Raw genomic sequence first — 17743 nt, 5'->3', positions numbered from 1 at the left:
TTTCCAGGTCACAAACTCCAAATATTAGCTTGCTCTTACTGGAAGATTGATTTTGAAATGATTTCTTGACCCTGGTCCTAAGACAGCCTGCAGCACTCCCCCTCTGGGTGTTTGGGACCACAGTGATGGCTCCCATTACAGGGTCTGCCCCCGACAAATGCACTCATGGCAAGTTCTTCTGGTCTCAAATACTCCTCCAGACTCCCTTACACATTTGCTCAACCATTCACCCATGCAGGAGTAATTTGGTGAGCATATTCCAATGCACGTGCCTGGCAGGGTAACATTCCCCTAACCTGTGGGTGCACTGAGATGAGCCTTGGAATCCACAGCATTGTCACAAAATATAAATGATACAGCTTCAAGTGTGCAGTGACAGGAGGATACATGAAAACTGTGGGCATGCCAACATAAGAAGGTTTTTTTCCCTTTACCCCACAATTGCAATGCTATTAAGAAGCTACAGTAAGTAGTAAAGTAAAAAGAAGAAAATTAGGCATTCTTCCCTGGTGTGTACTGAGCATTGTTAGGCGATGAGAAGAAAAAAGTCATTGATCATCTCAATAGATGCAGAAAAAGCATTTGATAAAATTCAGCATCCATTTATGATAAAAACCCTCTACAAAGCAGGTACAGAGGAAAAGTACCTCAACACAATAAAGGCCACGTATGACAAACCCACAGCCAACATCATACCCAATGACAAAAAACTGAAAGCTTTCCCTGTAAGATCAAGACAAGACAGGGATGCCTACTCTCACCAACTTTATTTAGTACTGGAAGCCACAGCAATCAGACAAGAAAAAGATATAAAAGGCATCCAATTGGTGAAGAAGAAGTAAAACTGTCTCTATTCACAGAGGATATGATACTATATATAGAAAACCTAAAGACTCCACCAAAAAATATTAGAGCTGATAAATGAACTCAGTAAAGTGGCAGGACACAAAATCAACAGATAAAAATCTGTTGCATTTCTATATACTAATAATGAGCTATCAGAAAGACAAATTAAGAAAATAACCCTATTTACAAATGCATCAAAAAGAATAAAATACCTAGGACTAAATCTAACCAAGATGATGAGAGATTTATACTCTGAAAATTTTAAGACAATTTTAAAAATTGAAGATGACACAAATAAATGAAAAGATATGCTACATATAGGAAGAGTTAATCTTGTTAAAGTGTCCATACTACATTTCAGCAATCTACAGATTTAATGCGGTCCGTATCAAAATTTTTCAGAGATATACAAATTCTAAAAATACTGAAATTTGTATGGAACTATGAAAGACCCAGCTAGCTAAAGCAATCTTGAGAAAGAAGAACAAAGCTGGGGTCATGCTCCCTGATTTTGAACTGTATTGCAAAGCTATAGGAATTAAAACAGTATGGCATTGTCCTAAAAATCATACACATAGATCAGTGGGATAAAACAGTCCAGAAATCAAACCACACATATACAGTCAATTAATCTATGACAAACATGGCAAGAATATACAATGGGGAAAGAACAGTGTCTTCAATAAATGGTTTTGGGAAACTGGACAGCCACATGAAAAAGAATGAAACTGGACCACTATCTTGCCCCTTTAATAAAAATAAACTCAAAAAGGAGTAAAGATTTGAATACAAGACCTGAAACCATAGAACTCCTAAAAACATAGGCAGTAAGCTCCTTGACCTTGGTCTTGGCAATGATTTTGAGGGGGAATCTTACACGAAAAGCAAAAGAAACAATAAGTAGGTGAGGCTACATCAAACCGAAAAGCTTCTGCACAGCAAAGGAAACCATTAACAAATGAAAAGATAACCTAGAGAATGGGAAAAAATAGTTGCAAACCAAATGTTTAATATCCAAATATATAAAGAACTAACCAACTCAAAAACAAACAAAAAGTCCAGTTAAGAAATAGGATCTGAACTGACATTTTTCCAAAGAAGACATACAGATGGCCAACAAGTACATGAAATATGCTCAACCTCACTAAATATCAGGGAAATGAAACTCAAAACCAGAATGAGATACATCATACCTGTTAGAATGGTTATCATAAAAAATACAGCAGTTGTTAGTAAGGATGTAGAGAAAAGGGAACTCCTGTGCACTCTGCTAGGAATGTAAACTCATACAGCCACGATGAAGAACAATATGGGCATTCCTCATCAAAGTAAAAGTAAAAATACCACATGACCCAACAATTCCACTTTTGAGAATATATCTGAAGAAAACAAAATCTCTAATTTAAAAAGACACCTGCATCCCAATGTTCATAGCAGCATTATTTATAATAGCCAAGATATGTAAATAACCTAAGTGCCCATCAGTAGATGAATGAATAAAGACTGTGTGTGTGTGTGTGTGTGTGTGTGTGTGTGTGTGTGTGTGTGACAGAGACAGAGAGAGACAGAGAGAGAGAGAGAGAGAGAGAGAGTGACTGAAGTGGACTCAGCCATGAAAAAGAATGAGCTCTTCCATTTGCAATAACTTAGATGGACCTAGAGGGCATTGTTCTAAATGAAATAAGCCAGAGAAAGACAAATACCGTATGATCTTTCATATGCGGAATCTAAAAATAAAATAACACAAGCTCATGGAAGAGAGAACAGAGAGAAAGAGGTGGGGGTGGTTGAATGTATGATTGTGAAAGAGGGTTAAAATGTTCCAAAGAAGAGAAGGCTCTACCCTGGCCTGAGATGAGTGTTGAGACGTATCTCTCCTGCATGGCTTCTCTTCACACAGAAGCATCTATGAATGCTGCCGATTGGGAAACTGCTCAACAAAGCATTGACACTTAATGGCTCAAACAGAACAGAGGGCAGCTTAACTGTACTGTACTACTAATGAAACACTGGTTTTCCCAGAAGCAACTCTCACTCTCCGTGAGGTCTGCTCAGAGCAGGCTCAGCCTCACAGCCAGATCTACACACAAACAGACTTGGCCAGGGGAAACACCAGCACAAAAGGAGGTGCCTTTGGTGGTCCTTGAAATCCTTTCCCAAATCAAAGTATCAAGGCTGGCTCCTGATGAAATACATCTCTGACTCCGCCTCTTAGATGCACTCAGAACCTTCCTTCCATCCACTGTGTCTGCTGCCAAGCTCTCCAGCATGGGAGCAACAGCTGTGAGTTGGGAGTCAGAGGCCCAAGACAGAAAACCATATTGGCAACTGCCTGCAACTCTTGTGCAAATTCCCCGCTGTTTACTGTAAAATGAAAATGCAATGAGTGTGCTTGGCTCCATCTTCATAGAAGCCCATCTGTATGGCGCTTCTTGCTGCCATGCACCCTGACCCTGCTCCTCCTGGATGAGGGTGTGGGCTCACCTGGGTGCAAGCAGCAAAAAAAGAAGTCTGCTTCCCAGAGCTCTTCGGAGGCACAAGCTGAGCATCTTAAGGGGGGCCACCACAGCAGGAGAAAAGGGAAGGTGGGCCAGGGGAGGTCAACACAGAGAAAGACAACCTGGCCTCCGGAGCCGATGGTCTATTCAGGAGCCAGCCAACTACAAATATGTGATGTCAATAAAGTTTTACTGGAAAACAGCCACATTCACTCATTTCCTATTGTGTACAGCTACTCTCATGTTAGAATAGCTGTAACAAGAGACCACACAGCCTGCTACCCCCAGAACATCCACCACGCAGCCCAATACAGACACAGTTCACTGGTCCAGCAGATAGAAACCAGTCCAATATAACAATGAGAATCAATACATGCCACAAGCCTAGCGGACCCAATGGCTGAGCACGTGGGGGAGGGAGTCCTGGGTCCACTTTGTGGAGCCAGCCAGGGTGAGGGGCTCCCCGCCACCCACACACAGGGGGCTTTTGGTTACGGCTGGGCACCAACAAGCCACCTGCCACCTCTTCTTGGCAGTCAGAGGAGATGCCTCTTCTGTCACATTTTTAATGTAAAATCCGATTTACCTTTCCATTCTGGCTCGGGGACATATACATACCGCTTCTGAGAAGGCTGCATTAAATCTGAAACTTTATCATCATAAAACTTCTTCATTGCAAATCTGTCGAGGGCCTGGTCGGCACTGGGGAAGAAGAGAGAGAGAGAGAGAGAGAGAGAGAGAGAGAGAGCGTTAACACTGGTGCCCATCGGCTTTAGTGCTTCCCCTGCGACCCTGATTCCCCCACAGGGATGTGTTCAGGCCAGCAGGGAAGCTGGCCTGCAGGGTCTGAAGTGCCCTATCTTAGGGATGGCACTTAGCTGTGCCACACACACGGCCCAAAGGAGTCACCTGCCTGCCCTGGCTCACCTGTGGGCACAGGGCTGGCCTCCTTAACTGTCTAAACAAAGCAGGTGGGTTTCAGTGGGCTCTGCATGAGACCAGCTGCAGACCCAACTCTGAGGACCAGACAGGTACCACAGCTCAGCCTGAGAACTGCACTTAGCAAGTCGGTCACATCAAGCCCCAAGAGGCAATTCTGAGACCTGCAGGGGGCAGCCTCTCAGGGAGTCGGGAGGCCTCAGCCCATTGCAGGAGGACTGACAGAGGCCTTGGGGCTGCACAATTAAGTTCCTGGTGTCACTGCCCCAGGCAGTGCTTTCATCCAGCACCACCATGCCCACAGGTGCATTCAGCAGAAGCCTCCGGAAACCCCCATAATGGAGCTTTCATGGAGGTCCTGTTCTGACATCACTAATCCGTGGACTGTAAGTACAGTGAGTCTTAACAGCTAAGTCCCATTTGAGCCAAAGGCTTCCTTGAAAATCTGATCTAAGTGTGGGCCCTCTCCTTAGAATGCTAATGAAAATTGTACATAAAATGGCTATTCACTGCTTGCATCTGTCCAAATAGGGGCTGGGCTGGTGGGGGCTGGAAAAAACGGAAGGACCCCCCCTAAGCACTGAATATTTAACGTATTGAGAGCAGATACTGTTTAAACTGAAAATAGAGCTACATATCCACCATTCACTCCTAAGTGTCCCTGTTTTGGAGTTCACTTGTATTATTAACACTGACAGGCACTGGACCCACATTTATGTATTAATATCATAATTAGTGTTGGTAACATCAGCACTGACTCGATCTTTATGAATTCTCATCTTTACAGTGCTGGACAAGAACATTCTTGCTACTTTTGACATAAAAGTTTCTGATTTGATCTTGAGCATGGTCTGTGACAAAGACCTTAAGAATGTGTGCCCCCTGTGATTTCTCTAGGGGATACCACCTAACGGGAAAACAAAAGTGATCAAAGACAAGAACACGCCCGTCAGCAGGCTTCAGAGCACTGAACCATTGGAAGCAACCAAAATTCTGAAGAAACACAGGAAGAAACCTGGATTTAAGCAAATGCTTACACATGTAACATTCTGTTCACTGAGTGGTGAGCTGTGTGGTCCCTTAAATGATGTTAGGGAACACACTGCAGCAAAGGGCATGAACACAGAAAACCAGGTTACATAAAGTATGGGGTCACTCCACTTTAACGGAAAGTACCTAATACCATTACTCCCGTGAGGACGTGCAGCACCAACAGTGACTATGACCAGAGCGCTGGTGCTGTTCTGTAATGACACACGTGTAACGACACGCTGAAGTATCACAAGCACCCCACAAGACACTGCTGGACACACAGGTGAGGAGGACCTGAGGCTCAGAGATTCATGAGAACTGCCTGGCAGGTGCTGGTGAGCTATGCATAGACTCTGTAGAAAAAGCAGGGCTTTTAGAAAGCATGTCACATCCTTTCAGTAAATAAATCTTAGTCTCCATGCCTTCTCAAAATGAAGGGACGGCCCACAGCCCCCGGGGCTTTGGTTCCAGACAGAGCCGCAGTGCTGCGGTGACTCCATCCAGAACCCACCAGCTGAAATCTGGTCTCTAAGCAAACGTCCTTGGCTTCGTCAATGCAATGTGACCAGGCCTCTCGATTTGTCTGGCACACACACAAATGCTTATTATCACCAAGAAAGGACCCGATTTTTCACTGGGCATTGGGTTTCCTCCTTGGCGGGCATGAGCCCCCGAATTTATTTCCAGAAAAAACATTCACGAAGTCAAATTTCACCCATTAATGCCAGAAAGGAAAGGGTTGATTGGCTTGCATGGACTGGCTTCTACTTCCTAAGAAGGGAGTTGTTCATGTTTCACAAAGTGGCCATTGACAAGAGGGCAAACACAGGTGCAAACCCATCAAGAATGGTACGGCCTGAACTGGGTTTTGGCACATGTGGGGTCCACTGCACACCACCCCCAGCTGGAGGGCCAAGGCGTTACCTGTTGTGGGTGGCCCCCAACTCCCACAGTGGCATCCGTGAGTCCTGTGACCCTTCCCTCCTGAGACCCTTCCCGCCTGCTGCCAGGAGATCCTGTGCAAGTTGACTGCTCTGCTGAGCCTCGGTGCTCTCGTCGGAAGAGGAGGCGCTTACCCCACCCTCCTTTCCCTGTTCGTTGGGAGGATCAAGGGAGAAAGGGAAAGTGTGTGAAGTACTTTGAGGAGGCCCAGGACTCACAAAGCACAGGGGCCAGGCCATACCATTCACAGGGTAGGAGGCGTCCAGCAAGGACACACTGCCCTTGGGTTCCAGCGTCAGCCTGACGGTCTGTTAGGGAATGGCTTGTCAGTGCACCTGTCTTACTCTTGCTGCCTACACAGAGTCACTGATATGAATTATACATAGCAGCACATCTGAGAAAGGTCCTTCTCAGGTGCAACAAGGTGGTGGCAGAGGACGTGGCCAGCTGAGCTCCCCCTGACCATCCACAGCTTCCCAACGCCCACAGTGGAACGTGTCCCTCCTACCTGGCCGAGACGTTCGTGAAGTGCATGTAGGATGATATGACCACTCCAATGCGTCCCTTTCCGCCCTGCAAGAGACAAAAGAGGAAACGATTTTCTCTCGAATCCCATGGCAGAATGCAATTAGAAGAGAAAGTGTGGCTTGTTCTCAGGATAGCAAAGAGCTTGCTTTGGAGGGGAAGCCAGTGTGAGCCTCCTCTTGTCCCTGTTCTAGGGCAGCAGCATCCAACGTGGCAAGAGGCATATATACACCCTCTGTGCCAACAGCAGGGCATCCATGGACACTCCCAAGAGCAGATGTGCACAGAGGTGGCCAGTCAGACACCATTTCCCAATAAGACGAGAAGACCCCGTGCCGGAAGGAAGCAATTCATGTGACTTAATTACCCAAGTGGGAGAGACCTGAAGGGCCCCCTCCCAGGCTGAGGGTTTTGAGGGCTGCACAGATAGCTCAGAGAAGTCCAGAAAGTAAGACAGACTCCAACTGTCTGTTAGACAGCCTGCCCAGCCATTCCTGGTTACACCAGGGAACCACTGTCCAAAAATGCACCACTCAGCCCATAACCACAGACACACACAGCCCAGACAGGGCAGCTCACGAGAACTGCAAGCCAACACTACCAACAGGCAAGGGTATCCAAAACCAGCAAGCTACATGGCAAGCCACCTTGAGCTGGAACCATGGCCTGTCACCTTCTGGAACATTCCACCACAACCCAGAACAGCACCACCCATGGGCCAAGTCTGCCCACCACCTGTGTGCCTACAACCTGTGAGGTATTTTTACATCTTTAAACAGTTTGAGACAAAACAAAAAATGATATTCCATGCCACATGACAATCATATGGCATTCAAATTTCAGCGTCCACAAGTAAAGTTTAATTGGAACACAGCCACCCCATTTGTTTAGGTACATCAGGGGCGATGTCCATGGGAAGCAGCAGGTATGAGATGTTAAGGTGAGACTACGCAGCCCCAAGCACCTAAAATATTTCTGTGTAAGTCTTTCAAGAAAAGTTAGCCATTGCCTATCTCAGATCACATAAAGGACACTGTATGTAGATCCCTGAGTCTGTCCTCAAAAAGAAACAACAGAGGAAACTCAACTTAAAATTCTTGTAGACCCACAGTTGTGTACATCACCCAAGACCATCCTGCTCTGTCCCCTGAAAGGCAAGTGCATGCCTTGTAGACACAGAGCAGATGTAACATGGGTCCCTTACAGCTGAGCCCTCCTAACTGCACAGCTGCTAGTATGACTCTTGTATGAATTCACCTGCAAGAACACAGCACCTCAGCCAAACTGGGCACGCATGGTGACATTCACCACTGCTGTCTGCAATAGTCACTTTTTGTGGGTTCTTGTCATGGATCTGAAGTCTTTTAGTGCAAGCAACAATCTTTAGGACTTGAAGTTTTTGTCTCTTAAGAAAAATCAGAAGCCCTGGTTGTACAGTTCGCTGTGGGTATCCTTCAATAATGACTCATGATCAAACGGGGAGGTGGGGTGGGTGAATTCTTTCGGAAAAACAGAAGGTTATTTCTGCTCCACCATGATCAGTGGTGGGAGGACAAGGAGGAGGAGATGGAGGTGGACCCCCCTTGGCCTCCGACAGAGTGGCAGTCTGGCCCTGGACCTCCCAGGCTGAGAGGGCCAGCTCTGCATTCATTCCTGGCACGTGTGGAAGGAAACTCACCTCTTGTGGAGCACACGGGTTTTGGCAAATGTCTTCAGTCTCACCCCACAGAGACTGATGACCTTCTCTTAACATCAACAGTGTAAGATCAGATTAAAGGAGGGCATATCTCTCATGGCACATTTTCTAGAACATCTCAGAAATGATCTGCACAACACCAAAACAGTGCAAAAGATGAGATCATTCAAGAAGTCTCAACATGTTGCTGGTTAATCCCACCAACAAGACTTGTCCAGAGAGCTGCGCACTGATTAGGAAAACAACTCGTTCTGAAGATCTCCAAGCAGGCAGTTCATCACTTGTGACCCAGATGTTGTCAATAATATTATAGTTTAGTTTATTAAAAATACGAAGAAACCACCAAATGGAATTAATGGCTATGGGGTGCTTCTCAAGGTCCAGCATGCCAGAATCCTCTGGGCACACGGCAGGCAGCAAGTCTAGGTGAGTTGGACCTGCGGTTCTGACCAGCGCCAGGCGCTGATGTGCCCCAGCCGGAGTCAGGGAAAGCTGCTCAGAAAGGCTGGGGCAGCAACCTCAGGCAGCAATGGCCATCAGTGCAGGCTTCACTGCTTCAGAATCACCAGGCCAAGCCTGACGAAAAACAGAGTTTGTTTTACCTGACAAGAATCAGAATAGGAAAAAAGTCTCTCTTCTTTTTAAATCTGCACCAAAATAAATGTGGAGAGAAGTTCCTGAATATAATGCAACCCTGAAAAGGCTCCCATTAACTTTAACAATTTGATAACAGAACTAACAGGAGTTGTTTATCAGCTATACTTCAAAAAAATGTAAAAAAAAGAACTAATGGGAGTGCCTGGCTGTTTGCCAGAGAATGTAATTAAGTGAGACGCAAGAGAAGGCAATAAAAACAGAGGAAACAAATGCCATTTGTTGTACCCATGCCAAGTGACTGGCAAACAGCAGGAGTCAGCAGCCTTGCACATGGCCGGCAGCTGTCTTCCATCCACCCTACAGGCAGATCTTACTGCCCTCGTAGGAAAGTAACTTGCAAAGTCTGCTACAACTTGAGGAAGAGGTTCTTTTTAACTAAATTCCATAATGCAACAGATTTTTGTGCGGCTTTTGAGTGCAAAAGGTCTGAGAAAATAGACATTTCAAGATGGAAATGTCAATGTTTTCGAGATGTTTGATGGTCTTAATAATGAGGTTTGCAGTTGACTCTTGAACACAGGGGTTGGGGGTACCAACCCACAGCGTAGCCGAAAATCTGTGTATAACTTTTGACTCCCCCAAAACTTAACTACTACTGACCTACTGTTAGCCAGAAGCCTACTGATAACACAAACAGTCGATTAACATGTATTTGGTATGTCATATGTATTATATACTGTATTCTCACAATAAAGTAAGCTATAGAAAATGTTTTTTCAAATTGTTATAAATCTCCAAAAAACTTCCAATATATTTCTCAAAAAGAAATCCATGTATACTTGAATCCAGACAGCTCAGACCCATGTTGTTGAAGGGTCAGATGTATAATGTACAAAGTGGGGAGCAGCCCCTTCCTTTGGGGACTGAGGCCATCCACAGTGAAGTCCCTTCTCAGGGTGCCTGGCCACGCACTACCGGGCCCTCGGTGCAGCTGGGAAAATGACTCTCTCGACATCTCCTGGAGGGTTAAGCCCACTGGCTTTATCCCTCAATAAATCTGCCTTTGGCTTAGCCCCTATCAACGCCATAAGATTTGAGGAGCCTGGGGTAGCGTGGAGAGACCTACCAACAACTCAAGGCAGCTGAGAAACCGGAGAAGTGAGAGAAAAGGTCCAGGAGGTCCGAGGAGGGCGCAGAGGAGGCGAAGGACAATGGCTCTGCATTCCCACAGCCAGCCCCTGATCCTGCACGGATGTGCACGTCATGCCCTGTTGGGCAGTCAGCTTGGAAAGGACCATAGGTTTGGAGCAACAGCATCCTGCCCACCAGCTCCAACCAATTACTTTAATGCAGATGGTATCAAGTGCCCGATGCTGAGGATCCTATCAATGCCCTTCTCTTTAAAAAAGGACTTTCCATGACAAAGAAAACTGCATGCAGATGAAAGGATTCTTGCTCAGAATGTGCAGGTACGCACTCAGGGACCTAAACCCGGTAAACTCAGAGCCAAATTCTAGGAGGTTGGATGACTTATTTTTTAAAGCCAAGTGAAACCTTCATCACAAACCCCATGAGTCTGGATGTCACAGTGAAAAGGTGGCCCCTGGGCCCACGTGGTGGCGGGCACTCACCCTGCAATGGATGACCACCACATGCTGGGGGTCACTGTTCAGCCAGGACTCCTGTGCCTTGCAGATGGTGCACACCTTGTCCAGGGGTGGTGCATGCAGCTCTGGCCATCCCACGTCCAAAATCTGCAACGAGAAGGGCTTCCTCAATTGTCGTCTCTGGAGGCCCTCCAGGGGTATTATGTGATGGCTTATTTATTTACCAAAATATATCATCTGGGAGTAAAGAACGATGCTGCATACTCCTTTTCTATAATTTAATAGGAATCGTGGCCAGGCTCCTTTACTGGAAAGAAAACTAGGAAGGACTGGGTTGCCTGCATGGGACATCTGTTCCTGGGTCTTATCTGCTCTTCTGCAGCTGGAATGACAGTTCTGGAAACGGCTTTAGAAGCCGCTAATGGCACAAGGCTCAGGAGATGCTGAAGCCTGGCAAGATCTAAAACAGGAGTTCTTGGCCTAAGCTGCTGTCAAAATTCCTCCATTCAGACTAAAAACACACTTTGGGAAAATGCAGCGGGCTATTCCCCCACGCACCGCACAGATAAGGTCTGAGAGAGAAGTCTACCCACATGTGGGGAGGAAGCACATTCCACAAAGGACAGGAATGTGTCCAGAAGAGAGGAACTGCCTTCAAGCCTTGATTCCCATTCCTGCACAAACAAGCAAGTCGTCCCCATGAGGGACACAGTGGGTCTGTGCGCAGAAACAGCCACTCTGAGCACCCTAGACATGGCCTGAGTTTTAACATTTGCAGCAGCCACCCAGCACTGTTGCTTCCCATTTGACCTTCCTTTTTGGAAGGAACAGAGGGGAGGCAGGGCACAGTATCATAAAAGCAACAGAAAACGTATAAAATGATGGGGAAACTCAGAAAACTGCCAGGACACCGGAAAAGTCACACACCCCGTCCACCACTCAGACTTAATGGCTGTAACCTTTTGGAAAAATCCCTTGGACTTTTTCTCCATGTATTTAGCATAGTTGAGATGCTTTACACACACACACACACACACACACACACACATAATACACATTTTTCTTTTGTTAACTAGCATTAAAACAGGCAATTCACCAATTTACACGTTTTTTTATTCTAATTGCTGTAAGATGTTCCAGCATATACAATATATATATCTATGTATGTGTGTGTTTATATATCATGTATCGAGTAACTTACACTTAATGCAATCTTAAAACTCTCCCCCTGAATCTTTGCTATTAAGATGAATAATGGATGGAGGAAGGTCATGACTGTACAGAGGTGGCAGGAAGGAGATACGGGACAGAAATGTTCATAGTGGTGGTGGCCTGGGATGGCAGAGAACCCCACACACACACGGCTGCGTGCAAGCCCAGGGGAGCTGAATGCAGTCTGTGGCTGCACCACTATCGACTTCCAGGCATTAATATTTTACTGTTAGTTGTAACATTATGTTGCCACTGCAGGAGAGTGGGTCAGGAATACATGGGATCTATTATTTTTGCACCTTTCCATGAATATTTGATTATTTCAATCTAAAACATAAATTTTAAGAAATTGCCCATGGCTATGAACAGTTCTGAGTACCCCTCACCAAGTCACATCACACAAAGACTTGAAATAAGCTATTTTTGCATGAGCAAGATACGCATTGTGGACATTTTACAAAACACAGAATATAAGGTTTTAAGGTCCGTACCTTTGGGTTAAGATTTGTCAGGTCATATCTCTTCTCCGAAAGGTTTAATACCTATGCAGGGGAAATAAAAAGCAATTAGGCAAATCAGTGTGCTGGGGGTTCAAAGAGGAAACACACTGCATTTTCATGGCACACTTGCCTCCCTGGTGCTGAGGATTGCAAAGGATGGGAGAGAGTATGGATGTGTACCTGTCACCACTAAACAACAAATCAAACATGCAAACATGAGGATGCCCAGGAGGTGGGGCCTGGCATGCAGGAGCCTGACCACTCGGCCCAGGAGAGGAGGGCAGTGGGGAGCGGGGCCCCATGCAAACTAGTGCCCAGAGAGGACCCTAAGGGAGCTGGGGACAGGTTCGTGAGCACCACATCCTAAGGGGCCACTTCACCCTGACCTGCCCAAGGGCCCTTTCCTGGACAAGCCGCCTCAGGACTCTATCCTTGCCAGGACATGTCCAGGTCAGTGGGCTGCGATCCCAGAGCTGTCTGTCCCCACAGCCAGCACAAAATTGGGAGGTCTATGGAGTACAGAAGCTCACTGCGGGATCGGAACTCAGGAGCCGCACAAGACATACACATCTTCAGGTTTTCCAGAAAGGTCCTTAGGATCCCCACCCTCGTCATTTTGCAAGGGACTCTGGCTCCATGAGGCCCTACTTGGCATGAAGGGAAGAGCCATCCCAGGCCCCTGCCATCCAGGGCCCAGGCCCATGGGGTCTGGAGACAGTGAGCCAAGGGAGAAGTGGGGACCGTGGAGGGGGTGCAGAGGGCTGACCCCCAGGCCAGGCGTCAGGAGACTGAGACAGACGGGTATGGGCTGAGCAGCTGGCCCTCTGAGGAGGGAGGATCCTGGAGATAAGGAGCCCCCAGTCAGGAGGGACCACCTCAGGGCGTGGACACTGCTGTCCCCACCTGTGAGCGGGCCATGCTGCACTGAGCACTGGAGCAGGTAGGCGGCAGTGGGCTGGGAATTGCACCAGGACGGGCCCTACACTCTGCACTGGCCAGCAGGGCCTCTGCACTTTTTTTTCACCTCCCACTTGGCTGTGCCCCCAGGGACACTCTCCCACCTGCTTAATCATCTGACAGGACTGATAATGGTGACAATAACTGCCTTGTCCCTTTAGGGTAAAGATTAGCTGCTTTAATGGAGATAAAGAGGCCTCACAGGGGCAGAGCCAGAGGAGCAGCAGGGGCTGTAATTGAATGCTCTAATAGCAATCACGCAAGCACAGGGCCTCACGCACAAGTGCAGGGCTGTGGCCACCCCAGGACACACTAAGGGCAAGGCTAGAGGACAATCAGGAAGACCCTGGTCTCCTGTATTTCTCCTCACAGGGTCACAAGCATTGTGAGATGGAGCCCCCGCTGGCATCCAGGAAGACCTCATCTAAGGAGGGACAGAGCCACTGGATGCCAGCGATGTGAAGCCCACAGCTGGGGGTGGGCTGGCCCTGTCCTGAGAGCCAGCAACACAGGCTACAGGCCCGGGGCAGGCAGCGGCCACAGCTGGGGACAGCTGCATTTCCTGAGACACACGTGACCATCCACCCCACAGCGGGGCTGCCTGGGAGGACAAGTCACTGCACTGCATGTGTCTCCCTGCCAGGAACCTCCTGCCTGTAAACCCGGGATCCATGCACCTGCCCAGAGAGGGTCCCCAGAAAGGCGCAAGGAGCCCCAGGTCACACGGGACTGCCATTTGGGGGAACTCAGTGTCTTTCCAGCTAAGCCTCCTCAGTGCCCCCACAGTCCCCATTGTCCTCACTGTCCTCAGCATTCTCACAGACCCCTGCCACCCTCCTGCTCAGTGCCCCCACTCACCAGGTAGTTGTCCCCATGTTTGGACCTCAGCATGCGCGTCACCTCCTGCAGGTTATGCAGGTAGGACTCCTCGGAGCAGCTGGCAGGAAAAGACACCGCGATGATGCGCTCGGTGATATAGGTGAGGTCCAGCTCGTGGACGTCCTCCATGGTGACGCCGGGTGCTGCAGGCCTGGGGAGAGGGCTCGTCAGGGGGCGGCCAGGACCAGGAGTACCAGCACAGGTCCGTCCCTCGCCAGTTCTCACAGGCACCTGACCACAGGCTTTGGAGACTTGCTCGCGTCTACACCTATGAGAGCCCACACTGAAGTCTGGCTACGGGTCACTCTGGTGGCACTCCACACTACTCGCCAGAAATAAGCTGAGGGAAGGGTCATGGCCGTGCCACAGGGCTGAAGGCAGAGCCCCAAGGGCCTTTGGAGGGCCTTATCCTAGGAAGCAGGTGCCCTGTCCAGGTTCCAGGACAGCACTGGGCTGAAGCATATTGTCGGGGGGGGGGGGGGGGCGGTGGGAGCAGAGGCCCCAGATGGCAGCCATGAACAGGACCCTCCTGCATCAAGGCAGAACCCGGACAGGTGTGCAGAGCCCCGCCAGCAGGCCCAGGCAGGAGGCTGCCCCTGGGTGAGCCCGGCATCAGGCATGAGAGGGGCAGGGGAGCAGACGCAGAAGCACATCCAGCCCAGGGAGAATGGCCTGGCGACAGCTGGCTGGCAGGGGCCAGCTGGGAGCCATGGAGGTCAGGGCAGTGCCTCCCACACACAGCACTCGGCCCCACTTCCCTCATCACTGGGACCATGCTGCAGGAACCACAGCCAGAGAGCGCCTCCCAGGAGAGGCCCTAGGGCTGCGGGTAGGGCCTGGGATGAGAGGTCATGGAGTGATGGCCCGAGCTGGAGCCGTGGAGGGATGCAGGACACTTGCCAGATGGCGGTTTTGGCCCATCAGAACTGGACACCAGCTTTGGGGATTTGTGGTAGTTGTTTATTTACCACTCCTATTTTATGTTTTTCTACTTATTTTGGAATATCTTGAAAACATACAAAATGGTTTAACAAACCTCCATGAACCCATCAACCAACTTCAAAATTAATCACACGGCCAACCTCTTCCCACCCAAACCCCGGGTGTCTCCCTCACCACTCTGACTGCTTTGAAGAAATCCCAGATATTATGTCATTTATAAATATCTTAGCATTTCCTTCTAAAAGACAGAGACACTTTCTTAAATATATCTACAATGCCATCACCACACCTTCCAGAAGCAATATCATCAAACAGTCAAAACCATAATCTTACCTTTCAAGATTGGTTTATTCAAATCAGGACCCAAATAATTACTAAGACTTTTTCCTCCACCTTTTTTGCACTAGGCATGGATGGCAAGAGCTTGAAATACTTTCAATAATCAAATCAGGTTATTTTGAACAGATAATGACGATAACAATGTGACTTCTTTGCCAAGTGAAGTCCCTTTGAGGGACCACCCAGGCTCAGAGTGATGCTGTGGCCGCGCCTCGAGGGTTCTGCTCCTAGGAGGCAAAGACGAGCTGGCTCCACGCACTAGACTCACTTCTGGAAGCCCTGATATTGTGCTTCCACGGTCAAGCCTCAGCTATGTGACTACGGAAATACAATCATGTTTCCATAATCTGGGCTTGTAGTGCTGGGAGATCACAGCCCAAAAAAGAGACATCAGCAAGATGTGTATCATCTTTGAGCACTTATTTCAAAATTGAGCATGAAATTAAGATTATGACAGAATAAGACAGCACCAAGCCCAGTCTCCTGTGTGAGGTCTGACCTGAGCAGGGTCAGAGACACGCCAGCGGGCTAGGAGATGGGCACTCACCTGCACAGTTTGTCACAGCAGAGAGAAGCAGATGGCGAGGCGTCTCCCAGAGCCTGCAAATGACAAAGCACAGGTCACCCCACCCTGAACTCTCCCCATCCTGCCAGTCCACACGTGCAAACCCCCCTGGGAAGGAAGGAAGGTGCTGCTCCAAGATTCAATCACAACCCCGACTACTGGCTCATTTCAGCACCTGGGAAGGTGTCCAGTTCATCGGGCTCTCAGCTAGAACCTCAGAGCCCAAGTGACACCATTCTTAAAACCCATCATGGGACAGGTTCACAGTGGGACCCCAACAACCCTCACGCAGGGCAAAGCAAGCAGTCCCCTGGCACATGTAAATGCTTGTATCTGTATATGTCTGTATACAGGAAACACTCAATCAATGTTGGCCATTGTTATTATCATCCTTAGTATTTACTTCAAACTGAAGACTATGAGAGAATTCTAAATTTCATCTTTTCTTTTTGTAAAAATGCAGCCCAACACAGGCAGAAAAGCTTCAGGTTATAGTTACATTGGTGCTCCCAGCCCTCCCGTGCCTGTGCGTGTGTGCACGCATGTTGGGGGTGGAGGGTATGTGCTACACTAAGGCTACACAGATACTATCTCAGGAGATGCACCCACAAGTGTTTTGGGCAGGCATTATCTACCATTTTAGAAGTGGGGAAACTGAGGCTCAGGGAGGTATGAGATCTTGTTATGGATGGCAGAAGCGGGAAGAGAATCTCATGGCCCAGACATAGCTGTGGGGACACCTGTCCTGCCACACCCTCCCCTCTCACCTCCTGTGGAGCTCCCTCTTGCTGGTACCTGGGGTGGGCTCTGTGTCCCACCCAGGCACACACCTGGGTGGGGGGTACCCAGCCCAATGAGTGGCAGGACACTGGAGGCCTGCTGCAGAGGCCAGAGCCCCTGGCACTCTGTTCTGTGCCCCATCGATCCTGGCCGTCAGGAACCCTTCTCGGACAGAACCTGACACCATGACTCTACCTGTGTACCACCTGGGCACCTGGCTCACCTTGGCATGAGATGAAGGGATAGACAGGGAATACCATGGACACTTCAGGGTCAACCAGACAGAAGTTTCTGAGACCATACCAACACTTCCTCAGGCCAGCTCCAGGCCTGAGTCATGACCTCGGCCTTCTCAGGCACAGGAACTGGGACACACTCCCTCCTGTGAGGAGCGTGTTGCAAGCTCCGAAGCATCCACACTCATCAGCTGGTTTCCCAGTTGCCCCCCTGACCAGACACTACCTCCAGGTGTCTGGGGACTTAGGTGTTTACCAACAGTGACTGGAACACTGCCCAGCCTAGAGCCTCTAGCCCAGGGTGCCACTACTGGCCCCCACCGTGCCTACATCTCCCTGACTGCCCAGAACACCAGCCTACAGGCTCATGCCCCATGCCCTGCACCTGCACTCCACCCCGACCCCAATCTTCCCCAATCCCTGCCCCAGACCCTCAATGGCTCAGGAGACGGGAACTCCAAACCATGAGACTTTTTTGTCTATTAGGACAGCAAAAACTAAAAGTAAAAATACTTTAAATATTGGTGAAATGTAAGCTGATTCGACGTTTTGGCAGACAGGTCATCAGGACACATACAAAGTGCTTAGAAGGCCTCAGGCATGTGGCTGAGCAATAGGAGGAATGTATCCTGCGGAAACTACCAGAAAGGG

At 48.6% G+C, this 17743-nt stretch overlaps 1 protein-coding gene across 14 annotated transcripts in view; it reads right to left on the bottom strand.

Moving 5' to 3' along the window:
* TNS3 (tensin 3) overlaps positions 1-17743 on the bottom strand; it is a 227620-nt gene that overhangs the window by 114898 nt on the left and 94979 nt on the right. For all 14 annotated transcript variants that reach the window (XM_057505348.1, XM_057505350.1, XM_057505352.1 and 11 more), the window contains 6 exons: positions 16059-16111; positions 14210-14381; positions 12386-12436; positions 10707-10829; positions 6766-6830; positions 3963-4046 (listed from right to left, as the gene is read on the bottom strand). In XM_057505348.1, coding sequence (XP_057361331.1) covers positions 3963-4046; positions 6766-6830; positions 10707-10829; positions 12386-12436; positions 14210-14381; positions 16059-16111 — 548 coding nt within the window. The remainder of the gene's footprint in view (positions 1-3962; positions 4047-6765; positions 6831-10706; positions 10830-12385; positions 12437-14209; positions 14382-16058; positions 16112-17743) is intronic.

The sequence above is a fragment of the Manis pentadactyla genome, chromosome 7 (assembly GCF_030020395.1).
Source record: "Manis pentadactyla isolate mManPen7 chromosome 7, mManPen7.hap1, whole genome shotgun sequence".
In the NCBI taxonomy this organism is placed as follows: Eukaryota; Metazoa; Chordata; class Mammalia; order Pholidota; family Manidae; genus Manis; species Manis pentadactyla.
The sequence above is the reverse complement of the archived record's forward strand: the minus strand, read 5'-3'. Positions and strand labels throughout refer to the sequence as shown.